General features: G+C 43.1%; 1 protein-coding gene across 1 annotated transcript in view; it reads right to left on the reverse strand.

Moving 5' to 3' along the window:
* PRKCD (protein kinase C delta) overlaps positions 1-14,233 on the reverse strand; it is a 50,962-nt gene that overhangs the window by 23,382 nt on the left and 13,347 nt on the right. Inside the window, exons 3-7 of the mRNA XM_070933691.1 lie at positions 13,991-14,190; positions 12,694-12,754; positions 2,866-3,022; positions 1,771-1,802; positions 1,254-1,339 (exon numbers count right to left, since the gene is read on the reverse strand). Coding sequence (XP_070789792.1) covers positions 1,254-1,339; positions 1,771-1,802; positions 2,866-3,022; positions 12,694-12,754; positions 13,991-14,190 — 536 coding nt within the window. The remainder of the gene's footprint in view (positions 1-1,253; positions 1,340-1,770; positions 1,803-2,865; positions 3,023-12,693; positions 12,755-13,990; positions 14,191-14,233) is intronic.

Genomic DNA, 14,233 nt, shown 5'->3' on the forward strand with positions numbered 1-14,233 from the left:
TAAAAATCACAACTTCATATATTTTCAGGGGGCAAGAGACAATGTTGGCAAAAGAGCAATACATCTGATCAATTCCACAGAATTTTAAAAAAATGTAGAATGCAGGCTCCATATCAGAGAAACAAAATTTGGCAATTCTGAATGTAAAATATGTACTGTAAATCTTTCTTTAATAAATAATTTCAAGCATGTTCTATCCACTTGTTGCTGCCTAGATTTCAGTTTGCAGTAAAGGATTATTGCAAGACCTAAATCCCAGCAACCACAAGACCATTTTTGAGAATGCGGTGCTACCTGGATTCATACTTATACTAGCAGAATCTTTCATGCATTTTCTTTTTTGTGCAAGGTGACTTTTTTTTTAAAAAAAAAAATCCCAATCTTTCATTAACAATTTTAATCCATTTTTGTGGCCTATGGTGCCCATCAAATGGCTTTTTATTCTTATGTTTCATTATTAAATTGCTTAGAAGTACTTTAAAATTCTTCTTGCCATGGCATATTGATAAATAAATACTCTAGGAAATTTAGTTTAGAGAACTGCATTAAGTACTTTTTGCTTGTGGTTTTGCCTATTTCAAACAGAGCCAAAATGAGTGATTTGACAGTTCCTGTTTGCCATACCCATTTTTCAGTGTGCTTTTTCCATTCAAGGAGCAATCATTGATCAATCTAGCCACATAATGCTGATTCTAAGAAACTGCACATTCTTTGTATAATATAATTTAGAGTGTGACTGAACTACAGGAGCAATAAGGTCTTAATCTAACCTAATGGTCAGAGATAATCCATTTTAAAAAGTTTTTTTGAAGAGTTATGTTTCTGGGTCACAGAGACCAGCCAGTGTTTACAAAACATAATCCATGCAAGGTCTGCGAACAGAATGCAGAGTTTCTTGAAATTTCTTTGAGGACTTTTGTATAATCTCTTATGAGCTCTGCTTCATATCCAAAATGTGAAAAAATCCAAAAGGGACATTTTAAGTTATATATGTAAATGCTTAGGTTCTTGAAGTAAGGATTTCCTCCAAAAGATACGGAAAATATCTACATTGTTTTGTCTAAGCTCTACATAGGCCCTTTCTTTTTCTTTTAAATTTTTGATAACTTAGCTTGTATGAAAGAAAATGTTAAACAAAAGACAGCTATAAACAAATTAAACATGTGTAGATATAAATTCAGAGTTTCTTTTAAGATTTTTTTTTTTGTAAAAGAATAAACATTACTTAATAGGTAAGATTCTGTATTACTCACCATTGTATCTCTACTGTTTGCTGCAGTTCCAGTACATCTCCCAATGATTTTATCAATGCACTTTTTGTGAATAGCAGCATTACATTCTTCAAAATAACAGTAAAAAAAGGTGCAAAAAATTAAATTTAATCTTATGGGGGGAAAAACCAGGGGAATTTAACCCCACAAATTATAATCAATTGACACTTTAAATCAATCAATTACTATGTCACAAAACAGCAAATTATATTATTTTGTTCTTTTTCACTTAGTTTCTGTATTATAATTTTGTTTACCTTAGTGGTAATAATATTTTTATTATTATTACATGATTTTATCATGTACAATAAGCTTATTTTTCATATAGAGTTTAATCTTTTATAGCTTGCTTCAGTAAACTATTGGGAATATATCTAGTTTCTAAAATTTCAGTCAGCGTATCAGTATGTACTAGCTAGTATTTCTTTTAAGCAAAACTGAAATTAATGATTGAAATTATTCACTGACCCCAAAATAAAAACTGATGCAGCAAACTTACGTCTACATTTGTATCCTTGCTTATTTAGCCCCCTATAAAAGAAATAGACAGAAAAGAACAGTGAATAGAAGAAAATCTTCATATCTGAGTAGCAGAGATTATTTGATTACAAATTATTTATATTTACAAAGCTTATTTCTTTCTAATTCATATTTATATATACTCTCCTCTAAAAGACCAACAGATTCCTTTTGAAGTGACATGCCTTCACTATGCTGATAAAAAACACTAATTTCACAACTCTTCCTGGATCAGGACAACAATCTCAAACAAGAAAGTTCAGTTCAGTAGAAAATGATAATCTAAGTGCACACTGAAATAAATGGTAAAAGGTGAACTTTTAGTCCCAAATGTAGGATGGAAGCACAAAGGATAATTACTCTGTCCTGTGTTCACTCTTCCCAAATGCTGTTGCTTCTCTAAAGAAATTTTTACCTAGAAGTTATTACAAAACTAAGAAGACGACTAAATTTAAAACAGGTATATTTTACCAAAAGCAGCTGAAAACTGCCCAAATCAGATTTTGTTATTAATGGTGACATTTTAGAGTCATTTTGAAATCAGATTTTAGAGAAATTCGACACTGAGTTTTGATAAAAATAAGAATGTGGCAATAAGAATGGAATCAATTATGCTATCATTATAGGCCCTGGTAGTACTGTTGGGTGTGGCACTAATTTTAGGATCCTAAAGTGGCAAGGAAAATTTCTGCATTGTTGATCCTGCTCCTGGTATTCATTCCCATGGGAGAGGGAGGCGGAGTCATTATAAATATCCATGAAATCTGATCAAGTTCTTTTTAAAGGGGAGAAATCTATCAGGGTTATTATGTGTGGTGACCATGAAGTTACTTTTATCATTACATATATCATTAGTTAATTTCCCTGTTAACTAATTCCTATTAACTGTCAGGTAAGTTGATAAAACTTTTTAGGGCTTTCTGAAAGCAGAATCAAATTCTCTGAGGAAAAATAAGGTTATAATAGATTCCTCACATTCAATCTCACCATGAAAGAAAAACGATGGAAATTCTTCAGTGGTAGAACTATATACATAAAAGACAGACATCAAAAAGGCAGCATTAATTTTTCTTACCAGACAAAATCTTTGCAGACAGAGCAAAATGTAGGTTGTCCAAAAAAAGTAGCAATGAACTCATGATTTTTAATATAGTGGATCTTTGCTTGTTTGATTGCTCCTCTTCTATTTATAGTCACAGTTCCTTCATCTTCTCTTATTGATTGCAAAGAATCTTCAAGTAAAGAAATAAAATTTAAGTGAAGTTATAGAAAGTGTTGGTCTTCATTTGATTGTATGCTCTTAAGTTTCACCAACCACTTGTTTAATTAGCAGATTGGTATAATAAACTTATATGTAATATAAACATCTAAGAAAATCCTATGTGTTTGTTCCTTCACCAGGAAGTGAGTTTTTTCAAAAACTGTTTTAGCAGTTTTATGTTGCAACCAAAAATCATGCCTGCTTTAAAATACAACAGCCATAAATGCAATGCTGGAGAAAAAGCACCACATCTATTTCTGACCAATAAGGATTAATAGCATGCAGAATACTGAGAGTGAACATGCAGTTATTTAATAAAGGCTTCTTTGCTTAGTATCCTCTAGATATAACAGCATTTCCAGAATTTTCGGCCAGGAAGCAGACCAGTAATCATCCCTCTCTCTCCCCACTCCTCCATCATGAAGAGCCATGGTGGTACAGTGGTTAGCAGGCTAACTCACTGTTCACTTCAGGAGTTCGATTCTGAGTGGCTCAAGGTTGACTCAGCCTTCCATCCTTCTGTGGTCTGTAAAATGAGGACCCAGATTGTATGCTGACTCTGTAAACCCCATAAAGAGGCTGTAAAGCACTATGAAGCGGTATATAAATCTAAGTGCTATTGCTATCATCATCATCATCATCTTCATCATCATCTATTCATCTATCCATTCTTAATATCAGAAATGTGTGGCTCCATTGTGGTCATAAATTGAAGTCTACCTGTAATTTATTGCAAGAGATCTTACAGAGTGTGAGATTTTGTGTGAATTTATACCCTGTTTCCCCGAAAATAAGACATCCCCTGATAATAAGCCCAATTGGGCTTTTGAGTGCATGGCAATAAGGCCAAGCGCCTATTTCAGGATTCAAAAAAATATAAGACAAGGTCTTATTTTCAGGGAAACATGGTAGTTAGTTTCAGAACAGGAGAACCATCTTTTTCCTAAATTCTGTATTCTTCCAACAAAAGTGTTATTTTCTTTTGTTTGTGGAAAATATAAAGTTGGAATCAGATTGATTAGTCTTACACTAAAAAGAGCAGCACTACTTCAAAACTATTGTTGTATATGTGCATTTAGTGTTCGCTGTCTTTCAAAGTGAATGGAACAGCTGCATTTTCTGAGTCTTGGATTCTGAAGCAATGAAACAGCATGCTAAACAGCTTATTTTCAGTGTGGAAAATTATTCCAATAGCTCAGATTGCAACCCAAAGAAATACATTGGCCACTAGTAAATCTAGTAAATATGTTTAAAACTAGGAGGGAAGCCAAACTGCTACATTATGATAATCAAGATGATACAAAATGTGTTTTACTCATATATTTTAGAAAAAACAAAAGAATAATGAATATAAGGATAGATTTCAAACTGAACTACATAAATCCTATGAAAGGACTTTAAAATCATTGCCTATTGTCATGATCCCAGTCTTGTTCTTGATTTTTGGTCATAATAAACATGTATCAGGGTTTGGCAGATTTAGGAAAGAAAAACTGTGGGTGTATACTGGAAACCATCTTTTGGTGATTGGTCTGACTTATTTGCTATTTAAATTACTACAAAGTAATCTACTAAAACAAGAGAAATAAAGAATAAAAATTAAAAGTCTGCTCATTTCTCTTTCAACTACACTTACATAAGATTCCTAATTTGATCAAGTCCTTCCACAATTATTTATTTATTTATTTATTTATTTGTTTCCATTTCTATACCGCCCTTCTCCAAATAGGACTCAGGGCGGTGAACAGCCAAAGTAAAAAACAGAGCATACAAAATTTAAAAAACAGTATTAAAATAATTAAATATTTTGGCCGTAAATTAAAACAACCCAATTTAAAATCAATTTAAAATTTAACTCAAGCCAGCCCAGCTAGTTGAAATAAATAGGTTTTCAGGGCCCGACGAAAAATCTGGAGGTCTGTTATTGTACGTAACTCTGGGGGGAGGTTGTTCCAGAGGGTGGGCGCCGTCACAGAGAAGGCTCTCCCCCTGGGGATCGCCAGCTGACATTGTCTGGCGGACGGCACCCTGAGGAGGCCCACTCTGTGCGAGCGTACTGGAGGCTATTGGTGGCAGAAGGCAGTCTCGTAAGTACCCCGGCCCTAAGCCATGGAGCGCTTTAAAGGTGGTCACCAACACCTTGAAGCGCATCCGGAAGACCACTGGGAGCCAGTGCAGCTCGCACAGGAGAGGTGTCACATGGGAGCGCCTCGTCACCCCCATAATCCCCCGCGCGGCCGCGTTCTGGACCAGCTGGAGCCTCCGGGTGCACCCCAGGGGGAGCCCCATGTAGAGAGCATTGCAGTAGTCCAGGCGGGAAGTGACTAGTGCCTGAGTAACTGTGCGTAGAGGGTCCCGATCTAGAAAGGGACGCAGCTGGCGTATCAGACGAACCTGATAAAAAGCCCCCCTGGCCACGGCCGTCAAATGATCTTCTAAAGACAGAATAGACAGAATAGACAGAATCTTTCTCAGAATAGAAAGGAAATGATGTTTCTGATATCTTACAAGTAATTAATATGGTATTAGTCATATGAGACACATTCCATCCAAGACATAATATATAATATAGCATGTTTATGAGCTGAATAAGGAGACATAAACTGGGCACTTCTAGGAAAGCTATTACTGCAGTTCAAATCACCTTGAGATGTTCTCTATTAGTATGCTAACTATGTAATGTATTTTGTTGTATTCTGTTCTCCTTCCTCAAGCCAATTATTGTGATAAGAGAATGAAGGGCAAATATTCCTCCCAAGCACTTAGCTGGAATTCATAAGATCACAACACTCCATCGCAAAGACTTTCATGAACTTAAAAGTAGTGAAGGAACTATGAAGCAATATCAGAAACTTTGTGTCTGCTTTCCACAAAGTCATGGCCACTGAGAGGGAGAACTTAGCATGGGAAATAAGTGGTTGAAGCTGAATCTTGAGGCACACAGGAACATCCTCTTTTTAAACAGAGGCTGTTAAAAACAGAGAAGGGCTAGGGCAAGGAATGAATTTTTGCTCTGCTTTAGAACATCAGCATTTTCAATCCAAGTTCGATAATAGACTGAAGTGAACAAGCTCACATTCTTATAAAAGGACTTGCAGAGGAGACCCTGGACTGTTTTGATGGGCTCCAAAATTATGCTCAGGAAAGTGTCAAAAATGAAAAGTGGTTTTCAGTACATATTCCCAGTTTTTATTTCCTAAATAAGAGAAGATTCATATAAAATATAATATCCATCAGAGCAACATGTTAGTAATAAGTAAGATTTTTTTCAGTTGTTATTTCCGCACATGAAGAATTAATTCTACAGCAGAGACAGGTTTGACAGGATATAAGAACTTTTCATATGCCAGATTTTTCATATGGAACTGATGAAAATATTAAATTTGTCTCTAAGGAAGAGCCCTTGCTGGGATGGCAAAATATATAAAGTGATATAATTCCCCTGATTCCATTTGGCATTTTCTACGGTATGTGTTTCCTAAAGGTTCTGAGATCAGGTTAGTCTTAGTTTGATGTTGGATACCTAAAAATATCTTCTTAGCATAAGTACATTATAAAAGAGGTTTTTAATCATCTATCAAAATATCATACGATAAAAAGCTAGCAAATGATTCTTTCTGACTAGATGATTTGAGGACCATGATTACAGAGCCATGCAATGCCTAAATCAGCAGAGTTTAGACTGAATTCTAGTTTCTCTACATGTGCTTTAGCATAGTTGAAGTTTCGCAAGCAGGTGGAGCAGATAGATCTGTTGAGAAACAATTACTGAGCCAATGGATTGAGTCTGTTTTTCCATATACTATAAAATCTATTGGCTCTTAATCAACACACCCATCTCCATTTCCAGTAAATCCTTAGCTAAATCCACGGTGCAGATAAGATCAGGCATCCATTCTCTTTGCAGACACAAAAACCTGAATGTTTTGGAATTATGCCAAGTTTTTGCAAGTGAAATTATTGATATGTGCAACAGAATCAATCATGCTATGAGTTCAGAGAAAAGGGAATCCAGGGATCTGGATCTTTAAAAGCAAGATTAAGTGTGGACTAGGTGTTATAGCTAGAGTTGGGGCTAAAGAGGTTATGGTTCCCTAGTTTTGGAGTTGCTGTCGATCAGATGCAACCTGTGTCCCTGCCAGAATGGGTATAAATTTTTGTCTAGACATGCAGTAGCCCAATGTCCTGGGCTCTCATAATACAAACAAGATCCTGCACACCTATATTTAACCCTTTTCTTCTGGAGATAACTGAGTCTAGTTCCACCTATTTGCATGGATAGTTTAGGCTGAAGAGATGTGGCCGGAAATGCCTGCATTTGAGATCTGAAGGATGGTTAGCAGAGACTTGTACATAGGTTAATTAATTAATTCAATTTCTATACCCACCCATTTCAAGCAAGTGACTCTGGTTGGCTGTATGGGCCAGAAAGTTTGTGGCCTGGCCATGAGTCTCATCCAATTTTTTAGACACTGCTACAGAGCATTTATGATACGATGTTGGAGGCAAATGTGCTGTTTGCACGGTGAACTGCAAAAACTGTACATTTAATTGTTCATTTTTTGCTTGTAATTATTCCATTTCAATGACTGCACTTAAAGGAATACTCATCTATTATGTTGAGATGGCAAACAATCTCAAACTCCACATCAGCTGATATAGTCTGCAACAGTGCCTCCTAAACTACCCTTCTTACCAGTGCACTCACTTCAGATAATTCCTCTGCTTTAGGTGAGATTCAGTCTGCTCAAGGTGTTTAAACTGATAATAATAATAATAATAATAATAATTTTATTTCTATACCGCCCTTCTCCCGAAGGACTCAGGGCGGTGTACAGCCTATTTAAAAACACAAAAAACACGACAACAATTAAAATTTAAAATCATTAAATAATTAGGCTCCAATTAAAATCCCAAAAATTTAAAATACCCCAATTTAAAACATTATGTTAATAGCCCTGCCTGGCGGAACAACAGGGTCTTCAGAGCGCAGCGAAACACCCGGAGGTCGGAAATCTTTCGTATTTCGGGGGGCAATTCATTCCACAGGGCTGGAGCTCCCACAGAGAAGGCCCTCCCCCTGGGTGTCGCCAGCCGACATAACTTGGCTGATGGCACCCGGAGGAGACCCTCTCTGTGGGAGCGAACTGGTCGGTGGGAGGCTATTGGTGGCAGAAGTCGGTCTCGAAGGTACCCGGGTCCTATGCCACGGAGCGCTTTAAAGGTGGTAACCAACACCTTGAATCGCACCCGGAAGACCACTGGGAGCCAGTGCAGCTCGCGCAGGAGGGGTGTCACATGGGCACAACGGGTTGCACCCATAACCACCCGCGCGGCCGCATTCTGGACCAGTTGGAGCCTCCGAGTGCTCTTCAAGGGGAGCCCCATGTAGAGAGCATTACAATAGTCCAACCGGGAGGTGACAAGGGCGTGAGTGACCGTGCGCAAGGCGTCCCGATCCAGAAAGGGCTGCAACTGGCGAATCAGGCGAACCTGATAAAAGGCCCCCCTGGCCACGGCCGTCATATGCTCTTCTAAAGACAGCCGTGCATCCAGGAGGACACCCAGATTGCGAGCCCTCTCTGTGGGGGGCAAGGATTCACCCCCAATAGTCAGCGATGGCACCTGCTGACCATATCGGGGCGCCGGAAGCCACAGCCACTCGGTCTTGGAGGGGTTGAGTCTGAGCCTGTTCCTCCCCATCCAGGCCCGCACGGCCTCCAGGCAGCGGGACATCACATCAAGGGCATCGTTGGGGTGGTCTGGGGTGGAGATGTACAGCTGAGTATCGTCAGCGTACAGATGACACTTCACCCCGAAACCACGGATGATCTCACCCAGCGGCTTCACATAAATGTTGAACAGGAGAGGCGAGAGGACCGACCCTTGTGGCACTCCCCACGCGAGATGCCTCGAGGTCGACCTCTGTCCCCCTGCCAACACAAACTGCGAGCGGTCGGAGAGGAAGGAGGAGAACCACCGCAAAACGGTGCCCCCTATTCCTAACCCCCTCAACCGCTGCAGCATGATACCATGGTCGATGGTATCAAAAGCCGCCGAGAGGTCTAATAGGACTAGGACAGAGGAGCAGCCCCTGTCCCGAGCCCTCCAGAGATCATCCACCAACGCGACCAATGCCGTTTCAGTGCTGTACCCCTGCCTGAAGCCCGACTGGTACGGGTCTAGATAGATAGCTTCATCCAGGTGCCGGGGAAGTTGTCGTGCCACCACGCTCTCAACAACCTTCGCCACAAAACGAAGGTTGGAGACTGGACGATAGTTGGCTAATTCAGCCGGGTCCAGGGAAGGCTTCTTGAGGAGGGGCCTCACTACCGCCTCTTTCAAGGCGGCAGGAAAGGCACCCTCACTCAGAGAAGCACTTATAATCCCCTGGAGCCAGCCTCGTGTAACCTCCCGGGAGGCCAGCACCAACCAGGAGGGACACGGGTCCAATAAACACGTGGCGGCACTAATCTTACCCAGAACCCTGTCCACATCCTCGGGAGTCACAGGATCAAACTCCTCCCAGATAACATTCTCAAGACCTGCCCTCGTCTCCTCCCGTGGACTCATCCAGTCGGAGTCCAAGCCATCCCGAATCCGAGCGACTTTATCGTGCAGGAATTGCACAAAATCCTCAGCGCGACCCTGCAAGGGATCTTCCCGCACTCCCCCCCGGAGGAGGGAGTGGGTCACCCTAAACAAGGCGGCTGGGCGGTTCTCTGCAGATGCGATAAGAGCGGAAAAGTGGTTAGACTTTGCCGCTTTTATCGCCACTAGGTAGGTCTTGATATAAGACCTCACCTGTGTCCGGTCGGAATCGGATTGGCTAGTCCTCCAAATGCTCTCTAGGCGTCTTTTCCGACGCTTCATCTCTCTCAGCTCCTCAGAAAACCAAGGAGCCAGTTGAGATCGGCATCGGGTCAGAGGCCGCAAAGGCACGACACGGTCCAAAGCTCCAGCGGCCGCCCTTTCCCAGGCGGCCACCAGCTCTTCAGTCGAGTCGTGTGCTAGGGTCTCAGGACACGGCCCAAGCTCCGTCAGGAACCTTTCGGGTTCCATCAGGCGCCTGGGACGGAACCATCTAGTTGGCTCCGTCTCCCTGCGGCGGGGGGCGGCGGTAGGAAAGTCTAGTTGGAGGAGCGAATGATCTGTCCATGACAAGGGTTTAATATCTAGGTCCCCTCTACCAAGATCATTCAACCACTGACCAGAGACAAAAATCAGGTCCAGAGTGTGTCCCCCTATGTGAGTGGGGCCTTGAACTAACTGGGTCAGGTCCATGGCCGTCATGGAAGCCATGAACTCCCGAGCCACCTCTGACGCCTCACCCGCGGATGGAAGGTTGAAATCCCCCATGACAATAAGTCTGGGGGTATCAACCGCCACCCCGGCAATGACGTCGAGTAGCTCGGGCAGGGTCGCTGCCACGTGGCAGGGAGCCAGGTACGTAGTCAGCAAACCCATCTGCACCCCACGGCCCCACTTTACACAGAGGGACTCACATCCGGCTATCTGAGGAACAGTGGTCTCCCTCGGACAAAGACTTTCCCTAATAATCACCGCCACTCCCCCACCCCTCCCCTGGGCCCTTGGCTGATGAAATGCACGGAAACCTGGCGGGCACATCTCAACGAGGGGGACCCCCCCCTCCTGGCCCAACCAGGTCTCCGTGATACCTGCCAGGTCCGCACCCCCCTCCGAAATAAGGTCACAAATGAGGGGGGCTTTATTAACCACCGACCTGGCATTACACAACATCAGCCGCGGACCCAGGGCCTGAGACTCTACACAACCCAGGACACGAGTCACGCATCGGGGGCCGGAGTGCGCAATCGCTCGTAAACAGCGTATGCGCACCCCCGACACTTGATATGGCCCCCTGCGTCCGTCATACCTGCCCCTCCCACTCATTATTTCAATTTCACAGCCCTTCCTGTCATCCCCCTGCTTCCCGGTTGAATTTCCTTTCGCGACCCTCCTGCTGCAACTAATCGACCCATCATCCCGCTCGGTTGCTATCTGGACCCCCCCAGGTCCGCTTTTACAACCCCCCCCTCCCTCCCGGGTCCCCTTAAAATTTTTTTAAAAAATTTTCCTAAAAAACCCCTCAACCCCCTCTTCGCTACATGCCATCTCTCGGGGTTCCAAAGCCCGTCATCAAGATAGGCCCTCGATAATGTGGAGGGCCAGGCCTGCGAGAGGGGGGAGTCTCGCAGCGCAAGAAGGTCGGCTTTTTGGAGCATCAACCGAACCAAGATGGGAAAAAGGCCAGTCCGGGGGTCTATCATAGTCCAAAGGGGTGACTGAACATACAGATCACAAAAATGTCCATTTGTAGAGCTGGACTCCACTGTCCTCTCACGACAGGGAGAAGGTCCAATGTTCTTTTTCTCCAACAGAGGCTAATAGCCAACCATCCTCTCACGATGGCCGGTCCCGTTACAAGGGTTAACGGGAACAATGTTCTATCCTCCCCGTTGGGATACAAAAATCCCTCAGTTCTTTCAAATGGTGTTCAGTCTCTCCTACCAGCGAGGGCATGAGTGGAACATAGTGGGGGGGGGGGTCCAGGATGTCCAGAGCATAGTAGTTCGTAAGCCCCACCCCCCATGAAAAAGGGGGGGGGAAGGCAGGGGGAAGGAGGGGGGGGGAAACAATATCCCCAGAGGAGGGTAACATCTCCTCCTCTGCCGATCTGTAAGTCCAGGCCCCCTCACTTCGGCTTCTCCTCTCCACTCTCAGCAAGCCACCACTGCAGCATTCTGTGGCAGACGTCGCACCGGAGCCAGTGTCACCCCCCACCCCAGCACCATAACAGATGCATGGGGGGGGGAACCAGCGCCGCCAACTGGCCTCCGCCGCCAGCACCGCCTTGGTTCTGCTGCTTTGAGTGGGGGGGGGGAGGGGGAGGAGGGGGGGGGCATCGCCCCACGGCAGTTCATACCACCGCCGGAGCCACCGTCCCCCTCCAGCCCCTCTTCTCCGATGGAAAAAACAAGGACCGCAGCTAGATGACTCTTTGCGGCCACGCCAAGCTGCTCCCACCATCGCTGCTCCCGCCATTCCCGCTGCTGCTGCTGCCGCCGCCATCACCGCCGATGCTTTCTCGGCGCCCTCAGCTGTTCTTCGGCGCCCTCAGTTGTTTACGGCGCCCTCACCGCCGCCACAACCTCGCGGGGCTCCAGGCAGTCCCACAGCGCCCAGGAAGGTCTCACAGCGTCGCCGCCGCCGCCGCCGCCGCCGCTACCAACCCTGCGGCGCTCCGCGGCGTCCTCGGCGTCCCAAGCACCCTTCAGGACCTCTCCCAAACCGCTAGCCCCTCGCTCCAACCATGATGTCACAAGGGGAGCAAAAATCCTCCCCAGGTTGGGCAGGGGCTCTCCTCACTGGGGCTCGGGGTCGCAGGAGGATTTAGCGCCCCTACACCCCTCGAAAAGGCCAAATAGCCCCCATCATCAGATCGGGAGCTCACCCAGCACCGCCATCTTCGAGCATGCGCGTTTGCAGATCCCTAATACCTACTCATTAAACATTATTTTCAAAATATACAGGAAAATATCTGTTCAGATTTTGACTTTCACATTATATTTCAAAGTAATTTTTACTACTGGTATATATTGGAAGGATTAGCTTTCTTACCTCCATCTTCTAGAAAATATTGTACAGCCATGAGTACTTTTCCTTGAGGTTGTAAATCAAGCTAAAAAGGAAGAAACATCTGAATTACTTGCCAGTTTTAGTAAAACTATAATAATCTTTCTACTATTAAAAACGCCACAAGTGATTGCCCAGAGCAGTGTTTCTCAACCTGAGCAACTTTAAGATGTGTGGACTTCAATTTCAAGAATTCTGAGAGGTGAAGCCCAATTTAAAGTTCTTGAGGTTGAAAACACCTGCCCTAGAGTGTTACATCATAGGAAAAGCTGCTTTCCTCAGATCTTCCTTCCTTCCTTCCTTCCTTCCTCCCTCCCTCCCTTTCTGGAGGCTTGATCTTTAGGGTTTCCTATTAATTAGGGATGAATGAATAATCAGGGACTCATATAACCCTAGAAATGTATAAACTGAACAAAGAGAGTTTGGTCCTAAAGCAAAGATGCAGTGCAGGTTTGCCTTTGGTTCCTGAATGCCTTCAATGAAACCCCTACAATCTTTCCCCAATCATAATGTTTCCAATTTCCCGAAGCAAAGGACTTTCCTTTCTCTTTTAATGATAGCTGGCAAAGAAATAGCAGTGCTTTGGTCTAAAGATACCCCACAATGTTCTTTCTGCTGAATAACATCTTTAGTTTCTATGAGTCCAGGAGCATTATAGAAAAGGGGAAATGATGGTGTGTTTAAGCCCACTGCCAATATCTGATTAAAATATATAATGTATGTACTATTAAAAGTGTTGTTTTTAGCTAAAGCACTTCCTGTCTGCTATGTACTCAGGGGAATAGATAAATAAAAAACACACCAAAAGTGCTTCTTTAAAAAAATACAAAAAGAAAAGAAAGGTTTTCTGTTTTTTTTGTCATAAGAAGCAATAAAAGAATAAATTAAAGAAGTTTGAAATTATTTGTTTATATTAAACAGATGAGACAGTGTATGTCAGTGGACATTCAGAGGAGTTCTCTAGGAGTACAATTATACCCCTGACATTTCTATCATTTTTAGAAACCCTCTAAATTTTGTGGAAATGTATTCTACAAAATGTTCTCTAAATCAAACTGGTATCCAAGCCTTAGTAACATAAGTATCAGGTCCAAGGAGGAAATTACCTACAGAAGATCACATCACAAAGAAAGCACTATATCTAGTTATTTCTGACGGCTGTGCGAGGCTAAATAAGTAAGTTTACTGGAAGCAAGATGTCTTTTGGATGTCCTACTTTTGAACTCTTGTGGTCCAAGGTAAATAATGACAAAAATAATTGATCTCATAAATTAATACACACCCAAAACTCTGCTTTTCCATTGCCTTTTTTACATCTTTCAGCCAAAACTGATACGCCTACAGTCACTTCAGACAATGGCTCTTCTGCGGCCTTCATGAGAACAATCTGAATCACACGTCCTTCATAGATGTGGGCATCAAAGGAAGTTTTCCAATCGGGATACATAGTGGGCTTCTTCTGAATCAAAGTTTTTCCCCTCTCTTTAATACACACAAAAAAGGCATGGATGACAAGTTGACAAGA

The sequence above is a fragment of the Pituophis catenifer genome, unplaced genomic scaffold, assembly GCF_029215685.1.
Source record: "Pituophis catenifer annectens isolate HBS135680 unplaced genomic scaffold, rPitCat1.0.hap2 SCAF_2, whole genome shotgun sequence".
Taxonomy (NCBI): Eukaryota; Metazoa; Chordata; class Lepidosauria; order Squamata; family Colubridae; genus Pituophis; species Pituophis catenifer.